The 24,406-nt window shown below is 40.8% G+C and overlaps 1 protein-coding gene across 4 annotated transcripts in view; it reads left to right on the forward strand.

The window, feature by feature from the left end:
* Positions 1 to 24,406, forward strand: part of HSF2 (heat shock transcription factor 2) — a 49,616-nt gene that overhangs the window by 9,628 nt on the left and 15,582 nt on the right. For 3 of the 4 annotated variants that reach the window (XM_026069375.1, XM_026069372.1, XM_026069371.1), the window contains exons 3-4: positions 21,775 to 21,999; positions 23,028 to 23,194. In XM_026069375.1, coding sequence (XP_025925160.1) covers positions 21,775 to 21,999; positions 23,028 to 23,194 — 392 coding nt within the window. Of the gene's footprint in view, positions 1 to 21,774; positions 22,145 to 23,027; positions 23,195 to 24,406 lie in introns of those variants that run through there. The other variant, XM_026069373.1, reaches the window with a different exon arrangement.

A 24,406-nucleotide genomic window follows, 5' to 3' on the forward strand; every position in this document is an offset into this window, starting at 1 on the left:
GCCTGGATGCAATCCTGTGCAATGTGCTCTAGGTGACCCTGCTTGAGCAGGGGGGTTGGACTAGATGATCTCCAGAGGTCCCTTCCAACCTCAGTGATTCTGTGATTCTGTGATTCTGTGAAGTTCTTCCTTTGCTTTTCCCTGGTTTGAATTTCCTCCTGCTGCCTTTTCCTTAGCATTGCATTACAAACTTTAAATGTACAAATAGGATTTTTGTTTGTTTGTTTGGCATAGCTTTCTTTGCCCCTCATGACAGTTTGATGTAACAGTCTTGAAAAACTATATACCACCGTGAAGAGTGTTCAATGTACATGACTTACTGAACTCATATACTCATCTTGTCGACTCTTCTCAGAGACAGCACATGGTATAATAATACATATGAGACAATGCTTGTGGGGAGAGGTAATATCTTTTATTAGACTGACTTATAATGAGAGAGGGTGTCAGGCAAGCTTTCAGGCACACAGTGACCTCAAAGGGCTTATGTGCCCAGGTGCACATCAGTTCTTTTTTCCAACTATATTAGTTAGCATAATAAAAGGTATTACCTCCCGTTAAAAACACTGCCTGACCTACAGTGTGGTGATCTGAGGCTGCAAAAGCACTGAAACTGTTATCGAAGCTGATGGACATGCTATTCTATGCACTGTTTACAGTTCCCCCAGTCTTGTTCCCCACATGCACTTTTTCCTGTCAGTTGTAGGGTTTTTATACTCAAGATGTGATGAGGTCTTCTTAACAAGTGTGGTCTTTAAGTAGACTATGGAACCAAATCTAATTTATCTCAATTGAATGGAAATTTTCACTTTGGAATGCCTCTGTCATTTTTCTGTCTTTCAGTGTTACTTTAGCCCATGGCTTTAATAAATGAGATCTAGGTTAGTAATTCTGGGAGCCTAAAGGTCATCCATGCTTCACAAATAAGCATGTACAATTTATCAGTAGCGTATTTTTCGGTCACATTTGTTAGTTTGCTTTGAAGCTTATTTGTGTTCACAAGCAACAGAAAAGCTCAACGGGGTGAACTTTATTCTTGCCATTGTTACTAAATGAAGGATACTGGCAGCTTGTTTGTGACTTACTTTATGTAGGATTTGAGATAAATACTAGACTGAGATAAATAATTTGAGATAAATAACTAGACTGGAGAGCAGATTAACTTATAAGGTGTTAGAGTGTCAGAAATGGTGTCTTAGCTCGTCATGTTTTATCTCCATAGAGCTTCACTGTTTTCATGAAAATAGGTTTTATTTCATTTTGAAGGAAGTTTTAAATGATTATTTTGAGGTGTTTGTTATTTACAAAACCCCAGTTTCTCCCCACCCTTTTCCTGTTAGTTTTTTTAGATGGGAATGTTAGGCTTCTTTAAGAGCTACTGAAATGTTTCCCTTGAATTTTCAGGGAAAACAAAGCCCTTTGGGAGGAAGTTCTTGATCTTAAACGGAAGCAAATCCAGCATCGACAGCTCTGTGAGGCAGTGAGTAGCCACAGCTGCTGAGTGACTTTAAAACATAAAACTTTAGATAGTTTAAAATTGTGTGATTATGTCCAGTTTGCTTAATGCCTTTGACGCTGAGGAGAGTACTGGTGCCACCCTGTAATTGCCAGCTCTATGGACTTCTAGAAAATACTCTGGTTTAAATAAATGAGAACATCAAGCAGTAATTTAAATTACTACTTAGCAGAATTTCTTGCTTATACCTGGTTACTGTGAGGAATTTCAGGTGAAATACTTATTATCTTTCCTCTTCCCATAAAAGAGGAGATCTGTCTTGTATGAATATGACACGTCTATCTAGGCAGCTAAAATAATCAAGGATGGAGCCAGCTGCCTTATAAGGGGAGAGTGAAAAGTCTGGATTTCCTTTGTTTGGAGAGGAAGAGGCTGAGGGAGAGGATATAGTTGAGGCTTGCAGAATCGCAGCAGTGATCAGCAAGCTGAACACACTGTCTTTCACCAAATTCTGCCGTATAAGCCGGCACTCAGTCCTTTTATCACTAGTTTAATTTAAAATGGATAAAAAGCAGTTCTTCAYGCAGCAAATAATGAAATCCTGGAACTTGCCACCACAGGAGGCTGCAGGGGCAGGGTGTGTCAGCAGGTTCAGAGGTGGATGAAACAAATTCATTAATGGCTGGTCTGTGAATGAACGCTAAAAGGGCTGCCATGTACATTCTCATATCCCTACAATAATGCTGTGTGCTGGGATAGTGTTTGTGGAATGGATTGAATAAAGTGGCTAGCTTCACCTGCTCTCCATAAATAGGCATCTTTTACAGCTGCTGTTGTGCAGGCTGTTAGCCTGATCTGTCACATCATTTCTTATGTACTTGCCAAGTGCCTTGGCCAGGATCACCAGAATGGAGCAGTTGGGATCAAAATCCGTGGATCCCAGTTCCATGCTGGAGCTACCCAGATCCATCTCTGCTTTGAGTACCCAAAGCAGGGATGTGTGCCATGATGGTTAGCCATCCCTGCAGTACAGCTGTTCTGCTAGTAATAGATTGTTTTGTGCTGCTAAGGTGATGGCTTTTCTGTATGTGACTTGATTTCTGACTGTGATCTAATTGGTGACTGAGCAAATTGCTTATAACTCTTTTTTTTAAGAGCAGAAAACAGTCATAGAGCCCCAACATGTTTAAATTTTCAGAAACTATGCATATAATTTTCCTCTGTCAAAGTGTACAAATACTCCCAATTCTTCTCATAATTATCTGAAAAAGGAAGCCAGATTTCAGTATGCTTATTGAAATTACTATTCTTACGCAAGTAATTAATATAAGAATGGGAAAGTACTTGTTGTCTCTCTAGCTGTGGTTTTCTCTAGACACTGCAGGCTTTTGTTATGGCTCTTGAGAATGAAACATAGAATGTATCCTGGTCAGTTAAAGTAGATTATCCTTAGCTTCACTGAATATCAGTATTTTTACTCATCCTTCACTTAGTAACATCTTCAAGGTTTTTTGCTTTATTTTGGAAGCTAGAGCATCCTTAATCTTAGGAAAGAGGAATTTAATATAATTAATGCCACATGGGGGGGTTGAGTTTTTTTTTTTTTTTTTTTAATTAGATGTCGGCTTACGAGATATAAATCTGAGATATTACCGGTCTTGATCATGGACAAAAATCTGGAGTTAGGATGATGTAGGAAAAAATCATTATTTTTCATTAATTATTGACTGGCAAGTGGTCTGTTCTCCAATTCATGCCTGCATTGGTTTTTTGCCCTTTTTTTTCCCCCCCTCAGAATGTTGCATCACAGTGTTATAACCAAACTATGAGCCTGCCGCAAAAACAGTAAGTGAAACAGACTGTAAAACTAACTCTGTTTAGTGTTATAACTGTATTTTTATGATAATAGTGAAAGAACATCTTCCAGTAGCTTTGGATAACAACTGACCCGGGTGGTTTTTTTGCATTGATCTGCATCATTAAAATGGTATTGCCTAGAGGTGTCTCTAGGAATTTTTTACCTTCTCTTTTGGTTACATTCAGTCCAGGAAAGACTCTCATGTTTCTTNGTTCCCAGCCAGTAACTGATTTACCACAAATGCCAAGAACTATCTTGACATAGATTAGTTGTAATGGCTTTAACTTTAAAAAAGACTCTGTGTAACTTAAGCTGTACTGGAGGAAAATTCTACTGTGACATAGCAATTACTGCAAGTCAGGAAGGGGATTTCCTCTCTGTCTGGAAGAAGAAGCTCCCATTGCCCCTGTTGTCTGCTTTTAATTAAGGGAGCATCCCTCACCAGTACTGGATTTTTTTTTATTTTTATTTTTTGGCATATCTTTAAAAATCTGGTATTTTCACTTTAGTTGGGCCAATTCCAAACTAACCATTTGGGATTGAGAATAGGGGTGAAATAGGTATCACAGAGAGCTGTAAACTCAAAATCCTGCCAATACAAGCTAAATAATATCCTCTCTAATGAACTCCAGGATTTATTTATGTTCACCAAGGAAAGGAAGAAGACCCTCAGCAAAATTAGGAGTTCTGCACTGAAATGCTTGCCCTGTAAGGATTTCAAATCAAATTAAGGCCACTTTATCCTGATTCTAACACAGAATTTTGTGAAGCTAATCTCTTCTTGTGTATATATATTGCAGTTCAAAGATCTTGTATCATCACAAGATAAAGGCAGATTTTTAGAAAGCCGAAGTTTCTCTTGACCAGTAGGAAACCTAAGTTGTTACAAGTATATTAAGTAGCTATGCTTCTTCAGAAGCTGCTGCTGCCTTGTATTTTTCTGTATTAAGAGTTATACTGTTCCTTGTGATTCTTTGATACCTACCTTGTGAGCAAAGTTAGCATTTCAAACACTTTAAATAATCTATTCTAGGCCCCTTATGATAGATAACACAGGAGACTACAATCAACAGTCTGCTCAAGAACTAGTTGACCAGAGCCAGGTAAACCATTATCTTTAACTCTTCTTTCTTCTCTACAGTAACCATTGTGGTTCAGCACAAATATTTGCTGTGTGATGGCTGGAGCTACGCTTGATCTTTGTTTGAATTTATAGGTTACATATAGATGCTATGTGGCATACTAATGAGTATAGTAAGATAATTGCTATAGAGCCAGTACTGCACAGTGCTTCCTAAAGGAATTCTTCCTCTATACCCTTACAAATTTTTCTTTTTCCCTTGAGCTCTAATTCTTGCTAGTTTCATGTTTTAGCTTGGTAATCATCATCACGTTACATAGTCTTAAAGTAATATCACTGATGCAGATAATGTAGCTCTTGCAGTACGTTTTTCTTATTACCAGTGTGAGATGTAAATAACTTTATATGCATACAGTAAGGAATGCATGCAGCTGAAAGAAGTGTGGAGTAACTTCTAGGACCTCATCCTAAGAGGCAGTGAATGCTCTGGCCCTGTTCTGCAGAGTATCAATGCATTTGTTTGGATAGTCTTGTGTTAAAAAAATTGTGCTTGGTTGGATCATTTCTAATGTGTTCTAATGTATTTGCAGGGTCAAAGAATTTGATGGGGCGGGGGGAGGGGGAAGCATATTCTTCATGATAGTCACAAAAACTATGTCATGTTTATCACTAATTCTTACTACCAGCTTATGGTCGTTCTAAATAGATGTTCGTGGGAAATCTGTTTATTTTTAAGCATTCAAATTAGTATCATGCAGCATTGAAATGACACTTGTTTAGTCTTGAGTACAGAGAACTTCAGAAAGTACTAGAAAAATATTTTAGTAATTACACTAAACTATTACCATACTAATATCACCACATGAAATTTGAGGAGTTATCTTTTATTAGACTCATTTGGAAAATACTCATTTTCTGAAAGAAATATTAGATTAAATGTTGTTATACTGCTTAATGTTTTACCTGAACTATTACGGAAGAATGCTGTATAATTTAAAGTTTAATCTCTTCTGTAAAAGTTATATGGGGCTATCATTCAGCAAACAAGGAGAGAATGTACCTAAATGAAAATTTGCCTTGTATATTCTTGGGTTTATTACCTGGGATTATTTAATTCTCTAGTGAATTTTAAAGTGTCTGGTCTGTTTTTCTGTATTAGCTTGAAAAAAAATTATTTATTGGTAACTGGTGGAACAATTAAAATGTATAGATTGAAACAGAGTTTTGGAAGCCTTCAGGGATGAGAGGATTTTGAGGGGCTGTAGTTAAAATTGTGCCTTGCAGGCAGGGCAGTGGTAAAGGAGCAGCAAAAGAACTTGAAGGGCTTGCAACTGTTTGTCAGAGAACCACAGTCCTGTCCATGACTGATATTAAGCTATTGTCTCCTGCTCAAGCTGTTTGATTCAGGAGACTTTACTTTTTTTTTTTTTTACTTTTTTTTCTCAGCAGTGTCCTGTTTGATAGTTTGCCTACAAAGGCTGCAATACAATCACTAAACAATTAATTTAAAAAAGGACAAAAATGATTGAATCAAATTTAGTAATTATAATCAAAATCTCACAGAAAGTTTCCTCTTGAATAAGGAGTTTTGATAAATTCAAGCCCTGAAGTTCAAAGCCCTCTTGTACTGTGTAATACCAACACTTAGAGGAGCAGATTAATGGAGGTTTGCCCACTTTGCTATCTCCTTAGCCATGCACTCAGGAGCTCCTTTGGAGCCTTTAAAAAAAGTTGAAGCAAGGATATCTTGGAGGTTATTCTGTGTTGCCTTTATGTATTTTCATTTCAGTGATTGAGCCCATGGCAGTCTCCTCCTTGCATTTGTTGAATAAACTGAACTTATCAAGAATTCCTTGTGTGATAAATTAAATAAAACCAAGCAATTTTATGAATTTTATTTTACATTGAATGAAGACTCTGTTATCCCAAAGAAAATGGAAGCTTGAGATAGGGCAGGGTTTTCCGCCCCCACCCCGAGTAATCAACAAGGCTGTTTGTTTGTTTGTGTTCTTTTTTTTCCAGACTGCAGAAAATCAGTGTATTAGGACAGGAAGTAGAAACAAGTTGGAAGTTAGCATCAATGACCTTGAAGGAGATCAACTAAGAGTTCAAGCAGACACATCTCGGATGTGGACAAGGATAGCTGAAAAGTAAGAGCAGCATGTTTCGTTTTAAGGGGAAAGCAGTGCTGGGATTTTTAGGCCTGTCTAAGCAAGGGAAAAGATAGATCTCCTTGGGAGTTGAGCACTGCTTGTGTTTAGATGTAACACTGAATAGAGGGTTTCCCTTTCCATCCCCTCTGCCCCCCTTCCACTTCACTTGGTTCATTTCTTGCTTGAATTCAGCTCTGACTGAAGTTGTTCTGGTTCATGGGGGTTGGCTCAACATGTTCTAGCTCATGGTCATAACTGGCTTGTGTTAACTGTTTTTTTGCATTAAAAATGGGTGAAGAAGAAGTAGGAGAAAGGAAGAGGAGATGAGGGGCAGGGCTGTAGGTTAGGAAGGGTTTATATGTTTGAATGTGGGAAAAGAGGGATGAGATTGCTGGGAAAGTGTGCCATCTGGCTTCCCCATCTGGCCTACTCATGAATTTTGAGAAAGGAAATGGAGGCTCTAGAGGATACACATATGAGGGGGCTGGCTCATTGTTTTGGGGGGCAAGGGGGAAGGATGAGAAGAGGGACCCTTTCCTTTCCCTGTGGAGACTCTTCTTCCTTATAGACCTTCCACTTTTCCAGCTATTCCTATTCACTTAACAGGGTATGAGTTGAAAAGTGAGTCTAGATTTGTCTGTTTCTGTTGTAAGTGGGCTAAAGCAGAAGCAGAGTGGTGAGGGAAGGTTGTTCACAGAAGGTAAGTCACTGTGGTGCCACAGTTACTCTGAAGGAGTAGCAAGAGATTTGTGTATTTTAGTTGTTGCTGTTGAATCTGAATGAAACTCYGCCATGTACAAAAACAAAAGGCTTCAGAGTGACAGCTTGGGCTCAGTTCTAGTTTGAGGGGGGGGGATGTTCTTTTTGTTTCAGCTCCTTTTCTGGTTAGAATGCAAATGCTAATTCTTAGTGCAGCTCCTCTGTTGCATTAAGAACAAATGTTTCATGGTCAGTTATGTTGTTAAAAGAGAATTTAATTAATATTCAGCAGATGGGCATACTAGAATGAACATACCAAACATTGTGGACTCTGAAACTTCTGTCTGAAATACTCATGAAATTTATCTTCTGGAACAAAAGACAGACATGTGGAGTTACTATTTGCTGTCTTGAATCAATTGTAGTTCTAGTCCAATAGTACTTGAGACCTAACAAGTAAAATCTAACTAACTTAAACCACATGTATCTTAAATATGCCTTTCTGTAATATGACTAGAAGGGTTTTTTGTTTGGTTGGTTTTTTATCATCCTTGACATGTAACTTCATATGTTCTGTTAACATTGGGTCACYTCGCAGGCTAAACTGCAGAATGGTAATTTACTGACGCTTTTTAGGATGGATTAAATCTACTGCATTTCCCTCCTCATTTTCTGGTGGGCTGGGTTAGAGAGCTGTTTATAAAGCATAGCATCAAAACAGGACACTTAACTACTTTACTACAAAAAGGAAAAGACCAGGTAAGTTAATAGGAAGACCTGTGCTGTATTTTGACACCAGAAAACAGAACAAAAACTTAGGAAAATGTAGTGATTGCCTTCATGTGTATACTCCTGTATTTGGAGGTGGTTACCTTAACAGTAAGAATGAGCACTTCTACAAAGCTGAGATTGAGAAGTTTGCTGCCAGTCCTGAAGAACTTTTACCTCTCTGCTGCAGAATATGTGAAACTATCACCATTTTATAAACTGGAAGTGAAAACTAAAGCTGATTCAGATTTGCCCAAGGATGTGGTGTCATTAAGTTTTAGGAGTTCTTCAGCCAGTTCTGTGCTACAGTCAGTAGACCAGACTTGCATGGTAGTTTGAAGTCTTTCTATTGCTTAAAATATTTACCTCTCAAGTCATGTTAACCTTCTCCCCAGTCACAAGATCATTAACTGACACATTCTGCAAAATAATCCAGTGGTAGTTGCTATTTGCAGTATGGAGACATGGAAAAAATTACTCATTCATTGAATGTTCACTATGTGCGTGCATGCATGCGCGCACACACACACACACACAGAGGCTATGTTCTTGCACGTATATTGCATGTAGTGTACAAAAAGCTGAAATTAGAATTTTACTTCCAAGAAAATACTTTGCTTTAGTAAAGAGCTTTGCCCCTTTTTTTTTTTTTCTGCTTTTCTCATACAGCTTGAGAGAGAATGCATCTGCATGGTATTACTAGTACAGAGGTTAAAACAGAGCTTACTGGATGGAAAAGTAATACAACTGAGGTGCAAGACAAGTCAGCCCTAAAGAAAATGACATCGGCTGTGTACAAATCAAAACTTGCTTCACTAGTTGTAGTTCAACCTCTGTCTCACATAGTTAGTCACTTTGTTACAAGGAGAAATCTGTAATTGGATGTATGCTATCCTAGGGTTTATGTAAAATGAATGAAACTAGATTGTTAGATAAAATTCTTCCATCTATTTATGCAGTGAAGCATGTTACTATCAGAAGTGACTGACTTAAGTGGGCTTACCCTTTCTCTCCCGCCCCCCCCGGTAAGTCTGAACTTCTACCAGCGAGCTTTGTTTGGTTGGAACATTTCTAAATAATGCTATTTGCTGTTGCACAGCATATGGTGTGTTAATGCTTTCTTTTTATTTTTAGCATACCAGAACTATGTGTTCCTCCCTACAGCATGAGGTAGCTTTCCTTGTTCACATTCCTTGCAGTTCATCTGCCTATAAATGTTTTTAGAGTACATAGAATTAATGATGCTAAGATACTGGTATGTTAAGTCATTAACAATAAAAATGAAATATAAAATTTTGTAGTGTATTTGGCCAGAACCCTTCTTGATTTCTTCTCCCCGCTTCCTTCTACCCCCCCGACACCCCTCCACACCCGCTGTCCTCCTATCAAGTAGCTTCCATTTTTTAACTAAAGTATTAGTGTCAGCTTTTCATGTAAAACAACACTTGTCTTATCCACTGGGAGCATCTTTGGGAACAAATCTGAAACTTTCTCTTGTGGAATGCCTAGTGTGTTGTGGAAAGGAAATTTCAGAAGATGATTTGAGATTAGGGCAGGCTGTGTAAAACCTATCCTTTCAGGCTTAGGAAGAATTACAGAGGTGGTTTTTACCAGTCATTATGAAGTGAAGAAGCCTAAAAGAGGGTATATGCCTGGTCGGGCATAATTTAGCTAGTGAGTTGCATTTTCTGAGGGGTGGTTCTCATTGGATAATCCTGGTCCAAAAATAAACTATTATGTTGGGAGGTGGTATAAAATGGTCAGTATTTGCAAAGAAGTTGCCGTGTTTTGTTGCTCTTACCTTGATGGTTACTGATATAAGAATACTAATAAATTTACAGTTGTCTGTAGTTCACAAGTCGCATTTTGAGCAGTGAACCCCTCAGGATTATTGGCCATGCTTTAGGAGCAATGCTTGCTCTGGTGGAACCTTGAACTTAAACTGCTGTTAAGCAGTGGAGTCCCAGAGCTTGTGATCTGATAGTGAAAAAGGGGGGAAAGCAGATGATGGAAAGAGCCATTATCTCTAGTTCCATTTATACCACTGCTCTGACAGCTTGGCTTAGGAAGCTTTATCTTTAGAAAAGAGATAAAATTGCAAATAGAACTGGCCAAATGTGCCCAGTGTCTGTCAGCCTTTGACTCCTGCCATCTGTGGTGTAAATTGCTCTGCCTAAAAGATAGCCCTTCATTCATTTATGCAGCAACAAGCAATTTATTTCTTTGTTAAATTAAAATTTATTTTGCTGTCATTATATGGCATGCTTCATTTAATTAAGCAGCTGTAGTTACATGGGTGTTTGTCAATGCGTGTGTCTAATTTTAAAAAGTTCTTCTGTGAAGAGCTGGATCATAACTATATCTCAGTCTTCACCAGTTCCAAATCAATATCTAACTAGAAGTAGAGCAGCGTACACCCACAATCTTCTATGTAATACTTTTTCTGGTTAGTCTTTGCATTTTCTAACACAGTGCATTTTTCCCCAGTGTAGAAATGGTTTTGAAGTTAGAATTCTGTTCTGTGTTTGAATCAACATCGATTTTAAACTGATAAATAGACATACTGTTCTTGTCAGCAGCTGCTCAAAAAAACCCCGTATCACTGGCACAAGCCTAGACTCCATCAAGAAGCAGGCAGAACTGATGCTGCTTCTAACTTCGTCTGGATCAGCAAGGCAGACATTGTCAGAACCCTTTGACACTTCAGTAAGTGTTGTATCCAGGCTTGGATCCTCTTTGGCAGAATGCTCAGGAAAGTAAGTCTTAAAAATTATTTGCTTGCTTAGTCTATGGTAAAATACTTGTGCATAACGTTCCGTTTCTGACATGTCAGTGTCCAAAATTTGATGTAAAAGCATGTCCATCTTGCCCCCTTTATATTAATTTTTCTCTATTATGCAGCCTTTTCTTCCAAATCTTCATGCAAGTGAGTAAATACAGCAGTGTCCAACTTATGTGAGTTACTTCTAATGAGCACTTAAAGAGTTAGGTTCCAAATAAAAGCGCACTAGTTCTATACTTTAAGTAGTAGGGTGAGTCAAAATAACCTTTGTCAGATGTCTTTAACCTCTCCAGCTGTCTTGTCAGTGAATGTGACTCAAGCTGAAGTCCTGCCACTGACATCCACTAAATCTGGAGGGCTCAAATGTTACTACCTTGACAGCTTGGAGGCAGGCTGTGGACTGATGCGTTACTGTGGTGACAGCAGCCTTTCTGGGATGCTGTCTCATGTTTCAGAGAAGAAAGTCTCTTGGTCCCTTGTTTTCCTGTACGCTGGCATTAAAAACAGTGTTTTCCCAGATAACTGAGCTTACTGTGGGCTCATAGTAAAATCCGTATTTAAGGAAACCTCTCAAGCCCATTATGCCCATATGAATGCTTTGTCCAGATTCTAGGCAGAGACAATAAATCTGGTATCTGAGGGGAGGTGCTGAACTTGCAGCACATGCATGATACAGGAGGTTGATGGTCTGTTGTGGGACTTCAGCCACTTAGACCATCTCTCTCTGGTTCAGGGCTACTCTGTAATGTTTCACGCTGAAGAGCTGGGTTTTTTTTTTTTGGTTTTTTTTTTTTTTTTTTTTTTTGTGAGTGAACTTGGGACCTCATGTTAGTCTTTGGATTTATGGTTCTTCCCTTTGAATGTCTGGACAGCTTCTTGTTTCTTCTCTTGTAGACCTTTCCATAATAAAGCTAGGTTGTACTTTGACTTTATTCCTTAAAAGTTGTTTTCCACTGGAACTGATCTAGGTATCTCCAGGYATCTGTTACAATGAAACAGGTCTTTCCTTGAGGGAGATGAATAAAAATTATCCTTTCATTTAGATCAAAGAAATCTCCCTATTCTCTTTCATGGTTTACACACAAGGTTTAGAGTGATGCATAGCTCTACCTATAGATTATCAGAATGGGTTTCAAGCTATCGGGAGTTCTGCCTAGAGAGCAGGGGGAAGAATCTTATGGGTTGTGCTCCAGCCCACTCCTTTGAGGCTCAGCTATCCTTACTGTTTAGTAGAAATACATATATATAGGGTGTATATGCAAACTGTGTTTGTGTTCAGTCCTAATGGTTCCAGATGAGATACTGTTTTGTGCTGTCCAGAAGTCCTATCCTGCAGAAGTAGAATACCTTGTCACAGTCAAGATGAAAAAGACTTTACAGAACAGCTATATAGCCATCCTGTGCAAAACCTGATTAAAGTCTGTCTGTCTGATTTGTAGCCTTCCCTGCCTATGAATCTTTGAAAAGAGAGCTTTACAGTGGTCACCTAGCAACTGTGTACACAAGAGATGGGTTTCCTTCCCCCGCTTCTTTTTCAAGTTGCAATATCTTGATTTATCCTGGGTTATAAACTGCTATTGAGTGCCAAGTTGTAGTTAGTTTTCCTTTTCCAGAGAAAGTCCACAGATCTAACAGCAAGTTACTGTAAATTGAAATAACAATAGACTTGACATCTTCTTGTAACTTTAGGTCTGTAGACACAGAAAGACATTTCTTTCTTTTATATTTCATTGCTGGTTACCGTGGCTGTGTCTGAGTATGTTTGTGTTTTGGGTTGATTTTAAGAGTTGTGTAGGATTAAAACTATTGCACAAGTTATGCTTTGTGTGTGTGGATTTTGGGTTTTGTTTCTTTTTTTTTTAAACTTCTGCAATATCTCCTACAGACTTAAATATAATTACTTAGATGCATAAAAGAGGTAGGATTTAGTCCTAAATTTACAATATCTGTGTAATTGTCCTCTTTAAAAATACAGCTTCTTTTACAACAGTAACTGGAAAATTTTCAACTGCTTTTGAAGATTTTGAAGCCAGCAGGATTTGGAGTATTGAACTGAATAGCTGTGAAAAGAAACTAGTCTGCATAATGAAGTTATTAAACCTGAGATCAGCTTTAGTAAGGATGAGAATGAACTAAACTGTAATAAAAATGTTCAAGTTCACTAACTAGATAAAGAGTATCTTGACAAAGGTAACTTTCGAAAAGGTAGGGAAACTGGTAATCAAAAGGTCAGACGATCTTGAATTGTAAAGAATCTCTAAAGAGACAATTTATGATTTTGGGTGGATCTGTTAGAAAATAATTTCTCTCTGACCTTGAAACATGTGATTTCACTGGAAATGATAGGGGAAGAGATATGTAAGAAAGCTAGAGTAAGGCAGCTGAAAAGACAGTGATGCCAGTATATTTCCTCACACTATTTCCCATCAGTTTCAAACACAGGGCTGAAGGCATTTTAAGATGGGGCAAGGATCTGCTCTAAAGAAAGTAGTCCAGTTGTTTTCCACAACTTGTAAGGTGTTCCCTAACACTCGTGTAAGAGTTGCTGTGTGTTTGAATTTAATTCCTATATTTGTTTTTAATATTTGGAAAAAATCTGGAGAAAACTGTTCTAAAAATAATTTTTTATGACTGAAACTATGCAATATGTTATTACACGTAGCTTGTGTTCAAGTTTACATTCTCTTTCCAGAATACATCCATCCGATATAGACTGGGTACTCGAGCATCGCAATAGAAGTTGTGAAAATCAAGAACATTTAGTAAGAAAAAAATAAATACTGTTTCTTCTGCATCCCATTTATTTACAAAAAGGGATTTATTATAACCTAAGGCTCTATTGTTTCTAACACTTTATTTCTTTTTCTTGTTTACATGAATTTTGTTTTGGCAGTTGTCTCTGTTGATCAGAAAAATGTCAGACACTTAAAAAATCGTTTAGCCTATGCTTTGTCCTATGATTTTAAAGTAGTAAAACCCAGAAATGTCTTACTCTTCTTGCACCTTGCTTCTCACAAATCCATCACAGGGAGGAGATAATCATAAGGCATAGTCTGCATGACGTTTGTTTTACTTGAGCTGTCATGCTTCCTAGCTGTTCACTTCCACTCCTAGACCATTCTCTGAGCTGGGCTCATGTAACTGCTTTTGCATTTGAATGGTGAACTGAATTAATAGAACTGATCCAGGTTAAAAACTTACTTCACTGCCAAAGGTGATGATGTAACATAGTTATTGCAGCACACTGGAAGAGGTGGTGCAGTAGGGAGGAAGTGGAAGGGATTGAATAACATGGTAATGTTGTGGGGGGAAGGGTGCAGAGGGAAATACTTATCAAACTACAGCCTTTTGCGTTCTGAGGTCGTCCAGTGTTCTCTGTGTATTTTTGAAGAAGCAGCACTTAGCTGAAGAGAACTAGAGGACAGCTGTTTCTGAACAGTAGCATGGGGAAAAGATTTGGTTTTCCATGAAAAAGATAATTATGTTTATGGGGCTTCTTTAGTAACATCACTAGTGTACCTGCAAGTGGGATGTCCTGCTGGTCGTGTGTGTGTGTGTGTGTGTGTGTGTGTGTGTGTGTGTGTGAGAGAGAAAGAGAGAGAGAGAGAGAGAGAGAGAGAGAGACAGGCAGACAGGCTTGGTAAAAGAAAAACTCAGTAGAGAGCTTTCGAGTACAGAATTTGGTTTACAGTATTTGTCACTAAGATTTGTTTCTCAGCACTGAGTGGAGCATCTTACTGATCATTACAGAAACAAAAGAAACCATAATCTGCTATTTGTAATGTCCCTAAAGAAGGTGACTCTGGGATCTGACTTATATAGAGGAGGGGAGAGGAAGAAGTGATACATTGCCAGAACTGTGAAGTCCAAATGCTCTATCTGTATTTAATACTTATGTCTGCAAAATACAGAAAACTACCAGGTGCTGGGTTTTGTCTTGTTTTTTAACATATACTCTGACCAAAATGGCCAATATAAGTATGCAGCCTAACAAGGAAAAAATGCTGACAGTAAATTCGAAAATAGCTTGATTTTTGCTTTGCTAGATAAACAAAGGTGATGACAGCTGCAATTGCAGTTGCAACATAGATAGCATTTCAGTCTCCAACTGTCCATTGATAGTGCTGTGTGGTTGCTACAGCAGTAGTTTTAACCAAACTGGGAAGGAAATAGTAGAAACCTATAAAAACTATAGTAATTCATGACTTTCTCTAGTATATCTTATAATTTTACACACGCGTGCGCACACACACACACACACACACAACTAGTATTTGGGTCAGGTTTTTAGATGTCAAATAAACTCCCCCCCCCCACCCCCCTTAATGACAACATGTAGGAATCTGAACAAGCAACAGACAACAGTGGATTAGACACAGAAGCAGAAGATTACAGTTCTACCTGTTCAGACTCAGGTAAAAGTCTTAGATTGAGGTTAACCAGTCTCAGTTGGCCTGTTCTCAGTTCTGGGGTTTTTCCATTCGAACAGACTGAAGAGAGAGTTGTTAAATAGCCATTAGCATGCGGGGAGGAAGCAAGCCATGAAAGATTCCCCAAACACAGAGGATGCATTTCCCCTGTACTGGAATCATATCTTTGAATGGCCTGAAGAGGTGGACTAATTTAACATAGTATAACTTATTAACATAGTATAACTTATTTTTGAGAATGAATTTATTGCTGTTAATTTTGCTTGTCAAATATGTGGTTAAAACCGCTCACTGGTACGTTTGTGGAGAGTTTCTACTGTACAGGAAGTAAGAGTAAATCAATGCCAGGGCTATTTCTCTGTGAAGAAAGCTTTCCTGTGTTCAGAGTTGAGAACTCTTTTGCAGCTGGCAGAACAGTTGCTTTGTGGAAGTCCTAATGTTTGGAACATGAAATAACATGAAATACAGGCTTTGAATACCTAAATCATTGATGTAGTATGTGTTTGCTAAGCTAGCTTCAGGTTAGATAAAAACTGCTTTTCATGCATTACTATGTTTGATTTATGAGCCCTTTGTTGCCATAATGATCATAAATACTGTGTTATGAAATCCTACCTGAGGAAACAAAATCTTGAAAAATTGTTTATGCTAACAGAATTTATCATAATGTGTCAGTTTTTCTTTTTGGAATAAAACGGTGTTTGGATGGCCAAATGAGCATATATACTTAATTTTTTTACAGTAGGAACTGTTTTTCACAGTTACCAACACATGACTGCAGCAAAATGCTCTAAAATTTCTGTAAAGCTTCCTCTCAGGCATGCTGTCCATCAAACCTCTTTCTCTTTTCTCCCAAATCTGCCATCCTTCCTAAAGCCTTCATAAAAAGACTATCTTTGCAGAAAGCCCTGAAGGTGAAATTATCTGGCCTGAATTTGGAACTTACCACGGCATGTTAAGAATTGGGCTTAGACTCTGATTTTTGCTTTTTTTTTAATGGCTTTGAGCAGCTTTTTTTTCTTTTTTTTTTTTTTAATAAACTGCTTTAACTGCTCTCTGAGCTTGTGTAGAACATGCCTTTTTGGAAGTCTTTTTTTTCTTTTTTCCTCCTAGTAAAAGCAAAATAGTCTTTTGAGGGTACACTGGGCACTTTCATGGAGTGTAAAAGACTTTTGTTTTTTTGCTTTTTTTTTTAAATCAGGAAAAGCCTGAAAGAAGTATTTCTCATACTGAAGCAGATAAGAAATGGATACTGCTTCTGTGCTATTTTTATTTAATAAATAAATAACATGAAGGGTTGGAAATAAATATGAAAGAATGTAGGTCAGAATTTTCCTTTTTTTTAAAAAAAAAAAAAGCATGAATGGAAGTAGGTTTCTTGGAACAGCTATCATAGTTTAATTTTAAAACTCTCTGTGCAGTCTTTATTTCATCATTGTCCATTAGATATCTTGAGTGCAGACTGTGACTTTTTTTTTAAAGGGCATGTTGAGAAGAGAAGAAAAATGAATCACTTTGTTGTCCAAAAAACTGAGCAGCACTTGAATCAGATGCACAACGACAACATAAAACTAACTGAAAGAGTATTGACTTTGGAAGAAAAGTATCTTCGGAAGCTTTCTGAAATTTCATCTACCTTGTCTACTCTAGCCAGTTACATCATGAACACAGAGAAATCTCAAAGGCTGTCCCAAGTTCAAGGAGAATTAACTGAAAGCTAGGCCTCTTAGGGCCACTTTCAATTTGAGATCCTAATATGTGCAGAGTTTGGACTCCTAGGAGGGAACAGTCTTTTCAGATGTTTAAGTGGCATAATACTTTTTTCTTTTTTTTTTTTTTAAGGTAGCAGATATGCTTCAAACTTGACTGAAGTGCTGTGCACAGCATTTGATACTATAAACATTCCAGGATGGTTTACCTGTGGTCTTCTGTGCTTGTACCAGAGGCAGTATACATGCAAGCTCTGTGACTGATTTGTCTTTTGCCTTCATAGTGATCGATATAGACAAATCAATAAAGATAACTGGATTTGAAATGCAAATCATAGAGTGTTTGAGACTTGCGGGACCTGTGTCTCTTTACCTACCTTATTACTGCAAGAACCTCTAAATGTCATGCCCTTTAGTCAGGGCAAATAGCAGTCTCAAAGAGAATCAGATTATTGTGTTGAAATCTCTGTCATCCTGCCTCTGGCTACCCTGGGTCATTTTCAGTTGCTTGTTTTGTATCATGTTGTTGTTTGTCTTAAGGAATATCTATAGGCTGGTGTCCCTTGGACTTTGGCTTTACTCAGGGTGTGACATAATAGGAATTTACACAGACTGCATTTCAGACTTGCAAGGGATGGCCCATAAGGAAGCAACAGCCCATTGGGAAGGCTTTGCACAAGTAATGCACCTAGACCCTTGCTATTTATTCCACTATGGTGCAAGAAAATCAGATGTGAGAGAAGGTAGGTGAAGTTTATATCAGAAGAGTGTTGTTACATGAGGGCTGTCCTCCATGACATCTATTTAAGTATATGCAAGTATGCTGTAGCACAAAGAATGCACCCCAAATTACTTCTCTTTAAACAACTTCAGAACTGGGCTATCAGTGGCCAAAACTCATTTAAGAGAATATGGGACTGTTGTGGGACAACTTCTTATGCTAGAGCAGTAGGTAAGTGGGTAAGAGACCAGTGCTGTTGTGATTCTAACCATACATGATACCAAAATAACAAGGTAGTGATATGAATAGGTATCTAGCTTTATCCCCTTGGCTTCTTGCCCAGTGTTGAGGTGGTGCTACCTGCATAGCCTCTGTGAAAGCTCTAAGAAAGAGGAAATGGCTGCAAATGAGGCTGTTCTCCCTGTCCGTTCCCTGTTGGCAGCACTCTCCCAGTCCCCAGATCAGCTAGGTCTTGGACTGGAACGCCAACACGTGGGCGTCTGTGAGTTCTGGGGAGAGGAAATGAGCTTTAGGAGGAACAGAAAAGGATCCCATGTGTCTGGGAATAAGAGTACCCCCTAAGCCCTAGTACCACTTCTTGTTGCAATATGAAATCTGGTGGGGCTTCAGGAGTTAGTGAAGGAATGGCGAGAGATCTGTTTCTTTTCTTCCCAGATTCCTCAAATTTCATGATACCCGGTTTTATAGTGTTAAGATGCTGTTCTGGTGAAGGGAGAGAGAACAGTATTGCGAAAGATGTAAATAGCTTGACCTGCCTCAGAACTGAGATCATTATCAGATTTCTGTAAATTAAATGGAGGAAAATTTTATTGCAGAGTGGAAAAAGATGATGGATAGCACTGTTCCTAAAGATATTGGGAAGTAAAATAGTCCCAGATTAAAAACTGGCAAGATCTACTAAGCACAGGCTTGTAGAATAGTACAACATGAAGCTTTATGAAACACAGGCAAGCAATTACCTTGTGCTCAGAACTAACAGAAAGGTTACTTGAGTTGTACATTACTAATATTTCATGCTAATTATTAAATTAATAACTTCAAATTCTTAAGCCCTCACAAAACCTTTTCTTTTCCTAAACTGAGGTCAAGCAAGGAAGGCTAAAAGACTTCCTCAGCTCTTGAAGGCTGGAAATCAAATTATATAGCTTGGTGTTTCTCACAAAGGTGATGTTCAATGTACTAGTGAAATGTACAAAAATAAGGGCACTGTTCCACTTCTATACAAGGAAAAGAGATATTTGATATAGCATTTTTACCTCTTCAAATAATAACTTAAATTTAAACACACCATTTGAAACATCATACAATTCTGCAAATCAGCTCCTATTTTCAAATGTATGTCATAAACATATTAAAGTGTAAGATGGAAAACAGTACTGTGTGCAGATAGAATCATAGTCTTTCTGCTTATAATGCATTTGTAGCTAGACAAATGCAACCTGGCAGGAGCTTGCTTACATGCATGTTAGAATGAAAAAATCATTTGGGCAGTTATTATAGCCTTATGTGCTTATATATTCTTTAAGTTATGTTTTGTCATTCTGGCTATTGACCCTGAAAGGCTAAGCCATAAACTTAATAACCATAGTATCTCTTCCCAGGAATGAGCTAATGAATGACAACTAGTTTGTTACAGAATGCTGTAGCCTGCTAATGTTACGAAAAAAGAACAGTTGTATAATGCATCTTGAAATTGAAATACTTCAACTTATTTTCCTGTAAACTACCAGACTAATAGTTCTCAATGTCTTTTTTCTGTGCTATTTTACTTTGCATACTGTCTGTTCTCAGTGCAAGTTGAAACAGATCCAACTGACCTTGTCTCTTGCAGGAAGACTTTGAAATTCGTTTTGCAATATTTCTTAACAAAGCAAACATCAATAATTGTAATTTGCTGTGAAAATTGTGGAACATTTGTGAAGCATTCATATTGTTGGCAACATACTAGTTTAGTTCCGTAAAATAGCTTCTTAAGGCACAAATTTCATTAAAGATGCTTTTGAAGTTGTTCAGCGTACTTGGTAGAGTACAGAAGGAAATTAATTTTACTGTATTTTTACCATTCATTAGGCTAGCAGTTTTGCTTGAGATCTCCTTTCTGTTGGAATAAATTTCTCCTAAGACTTCAGACCTATTAGCTATAGAGTCCCTAAAGACTGCTTTGGAAAGAGGTCTCCTTAGGGACTGCCTGACTTTATTCCTGAGAATTAGTTTGAATGTTTTTGTTGTGCATATGCTTATATTATGTTCTTTTCTTAGATTGTATATGTAACAAAGTAAACAACATATTATGTTTGCCTTTTTTTTTTTCATCTAACTACCTATTTCTCAGCCTTTCTACTAAAATAAAGAGCTTTCTGATAGCATAGGATTGGGTGAAAGAATATGCTCTCTGCACCTGTAAATTGCTCCTTAGACTTTGCTAACCTTTTCTCTCTGTGGATTCCAATCACAGGTGAGAACAGACTGAGGGCAAAGGGGTAGCAGAAGTGACAGTTTAAATTGGCATAGCTTTGCAAAGCTGAATAATTTCATAATTGAATTATCTCAGTTGAAAATGTCATCAGAAATTGAGGAACTCAAACCCCAAAAAGTCAGTTTGAGCTAGATGTTTGTTTTGGAGGCAAGTGTCTATAGCTATGCCTGTTACACCTATATTGGCAAGTTACTTGTTAAAATGGAAGTGGAACAGTAGATCAAAGTGGACAGTGTTAAGGCTTCTTTGCATCTGTTATGTTTTTGTGTAGGTATGATGGTGATTCAGATACAGTCTACACATGTTGTTTGATGCTTTCTGAAGGGAGAGAATCACATAATCTCTTGCTTCAAATGAAGGTCCCCCAAGGAAGCACTATGCTGTCCTTAATCTGTTTTATACAATCGGTATTAACAGTGTCTAGCATATGGTGGCCATGGCTATATAAAAAGGGCTACTGCTCCTTGTCTTGTGTGTATTGTTGGGCCATTAAGGGATGTTTATGGACATCTTAGCAGGCTTTATCAGAAGGACTCATGACACCTGTAAGTCTAGCCTTGGCATCTATGAAGACAGTGGAATTTTCTTTACAAGAAGGAACAGGTTTATGTGGCATATTTGGATATCCATCTGCACCATCAGAGCTGTGGCAGACCTCCTGTGTTGCTACATCTTCTGACAGTGACAATGCTCTTTCTATATGCAAGGCAGAGGTAGAAACTGTGTCTGGTTATCTACTGACAGAGGGTGAGACCTGAGCAACAGCCCTGATACCAACATTCCCAGTATCCTCTGAATTATGGTTGCCTGCTTTGTCCTGTATGACCTGTCTGAGGATACAGGAAGGCCATTCCGTGACAGGGACCAGTTTCTGTAGCAGCTGTACTGTGCAGCTCTCTGCAAGTGTTCAGGATGGCAAAGAGTGGGCTTATGTTACCTCCTCTCTTTCTAAAGGCTACAAACAGGCTGCATCTCTGCAAGTGGACTGAATGGCATGGGGAAGGATAATGTGCCTTTTCATGAAATAAGCATGTGTGAGCACTAAAAGAGATGAGCTTCACAACACAGAAATTTAGGGTTCCTTATCCTCACTGTATAAGAAAGAGGTATCTTTGTATCCCTCATTATCTCTTTCCTGCTTCACTTCTTCTGTCACCCTTTCTTGGACATGCACGGTTAGTCTGTCTTCCCTTGCCATCTTTACCCATTTAGCCCTTTCCTGTGCATTGAGTGGTATCCTTTATGCTGCCACCATAGCTCTGAGGAAATCCCCTCTMCTGAGGTATCGTTACTTTCCTCACAGGCCTTGTCTGAGAACGTAGCGGCCGACGCAGCAGGCCCCACTCGGGAGGAGGACTGGGCAGTGCCATAATCTAGAACTTCCAAAATGAGGCTGGGGAAGAGAAATAGGGAAAAGGGAAAGAGAGGGATAATGCAGCCAGCAACTTTCCTCTAGGGGCTGACATGCCTTACTGGGAGCTCAGATTGACAGAATCAGGCCAATGTGGCGTAAGGACAAGCACAACCCTGTGGGTCTGGAAAAAACAGGAGGAAGCCTGGCCTGATGCTGCATGCCAGCCATCGGATGGTGCTGAGGTCCTGTTTCCTTCTTCCTTCCAGATCTTCCAACAGCTGCCTTTCAGCCTGGGCCTGGGAGCAGGTTTGATGGCTCTGGATCCCTTAAGCAGCTGCTACTCCAGCCTCTTCCTGCCAGTCCACAGGTGGGCCAAAATCTGATGTCAACACCACGGAGGAGCCTTTTTACCCAAAAGACTGCTTTAGTCCTGAGAGCTACAACACTGCCTGCAGGACAGCCTCCTCTCATTGTCCTTCTTGTGGTTGTGGGTTAGTGATGGGATCTGCAATGTTATTTTATGTAGTGTCACAATTACCTCATAATCTTATAACAGCTAAATTTAAAGAAGGGAAGGAGCGCTCTCATCAGGTCCCACCACATGCAAGATTTGCTGGGATGCTGAGACTGAGCTAGGTACGTGTAGTTATGCCTACTGGAGACTGGGGTTAGTGTTTTGACACAGCTGCTATGCAGATTTCTCCCAAAGCTCATGGGCCCAAAGGAGTATCTTCTAAAAGTACAGTGAGCCTCTGGCTAGACTGGCAAAATACACTGCTTCCATGCAGATCTGCGCAGTCTTTTCATGAGAAGATTCGTACAGCTGTCCTCCTGCCTTTCACCCTGGAGACCATTATGGAAAGGCGTTAACCTTACTGGGGTTGGAAGTAGGAGCTCTAGCACAGGGTGATGCTGAGGTTGGCTGTGGTGGAAAATAAATAAATAAATAATGGGTGCTTGTGGGGGGCAATATAGATTGGAAAAAAAACTTCCAAACCAAAACCTACAATTGTTTCTTACTGCTTCCAGTGGAAATTTACTATTTTCACAAGTGCTTCTCATTTGCATCTTAATGATACTCCTCAGAAAGGGCCAGCCCCGCCCACCATGTAGCCCCGCCCACCGCGTGACCCCGCCCTGCCGGTTTCCCATCCACTTCGCCTCCCCTGCCTACCACGCGACCCCTCCCGTCCCGAGCAGAGAGGCGCCTCCGGATTGGCCTTTGCCACTGGCTCATTTGCATGCCCCCGCTCGCTCGCCCGCCCGCCTTCCCCGGCGCCGCCGCCGCTGCTCCCGCGCGCCGCCCGGGGCCCGCGCTGTTGTGACACGTGAGGGCGGCGCACGTGGGCCGGTTATGTAAGGCGCGAGGGGGAGGGGGAGAAGGGGCAGGGAAGGTGGTGCAGGCACGCATGCGCGCACGTGCGGCGGGGCCGTGCGCGTGCGCRTGCGCGCGCGTGGAGCGGAACGGGGTGGGCAGATCGTGCTGGTTCTCCTCCTTCTGCGTCCCTCCCCTTTCCAGACCGAGGAGGTTCCCGAGCGACAATGAAGCAGCAACAGCAGCCGCAGCAGCAACAACAGCCGCAGCAGCAGCCGCCCTCCGCCAGCGCGGGAGTCCCGGCCTTCCTCAGCAAGCTGTGGGCGCTGGTGGGCGAGGCCCCCAGCAACCAGCTCATCACCTGGAGCCAGGTGCGGCGGCGGCGCGCGAGCCGCGGCCGTTTGGGCCGCTCCGTCCGGCCCGAAGGCTGGGAGGAGGGTATGGCGGCGCCGGGCCGGGGGTGCCCCCCGCTTCCCGCGGTGGGTGCCGGGGGTAGGCTGCCCTTCCCCACCGCACGAGGGCCCGCCTGGGCCGGCGGCTGGGGAGGAGCGTGAAGGGGAGGGCGGGTATGGGGCCTACGGGCATAGGGAGAGCGGAGAAGAAAGCGGGCGCGCCCGCTTGGCGTCGTCTGGCTTTTCGCAATCCCCCCTCCCGGGTGGGCGGGCAGGAGGGAGGCAGAGCGACCCCTTCCCGCTCCCCCTCCCGGGCCGCGCAACCATGGGGCTCCGCCGGGCTCGCTGCGCCCCGGGCCCGGGAAAACCCGGTGGGCTGCCGGAGAGAGGCCGGGTTCCCTTGCGGGCCCTCGAGGGCTGTCCCTTTTCTCAGGCTGTAAATACCGAGGGTTGTATAAGCGGCCGCAGCTGCAAGGGGGACGGGTCTCTTGCCTCTTTTTCCCCTTCCTCCCCCACCCGCTTTAAAATCAGCGCGCGGTCAGTGCTGACAGAAAAGACCTGATTGCGTGCCCCGACTTGCCAGGCTCGGTGCTTTCACGGGGTTTCCTGCAGAGGCGACCGGTGGGTGGCTCTGAGCTTTGAGGGGAGCTGTGTAATAGAGCACGGAGGTCCGAGAGCGGTTTTGCTTCACAGCCCAGTGTCGGGCTTTTCTTTTTTTAAGCTATAGTAGTGGTAATACAGAACTCGGGTAGGATTTCTCATTAATTAGTTTATAAGTATGCCTGTCTTTCTTGAACTGGGGAATTGTATAACAGATTTTAAATCTGTACGTAAAGACAGCAGGAGAATCAGAAAATAAGGGATATCTGAATTTCATGTATTATAAAACATGAGGGATGGTGCTTTCCCCGTCCCGTATAAAAACAGATTCAGCCCTCGTGGCGTAAGAAGTTACGCCGAGGCCAGTGGTTTCTGTGGCTCCATCTGGTGTGCCCCCTACGTCCTCAGCAGTAAGAGAGCTCCCCGCCGCGTCCCCCGGCGCATCCTTGCCCCTGCCTCCAGGTACCGGCGGCGTGCGGCATGGCCGGCCGCCGAGCGGAGCGCACGCGCTCATTGGCGGGCTGCGGGGCACGTGGGGCGCGCCGGTCACGTGGGGCGGGCGGCAACTGTTGCGCCCGCGCTGCCGCCGCC

The sequence above is a fragment of the Apteryx rowi genome, unplaced genomic scaffold, assembly GCF_003343035.1.
Source record: "Apteryx rowi isolate R43461 unplaced genomic scaffold, aptRow1 scaffold_293, whole genome shotgun sequence".
Taxonomy (NCBI): domain Eukaryota; kingdom Metazoa; phylum Chordata; class Aves; order Apterygiformes; family Apterygidae; genus Apteryx; species Apteryx rowi.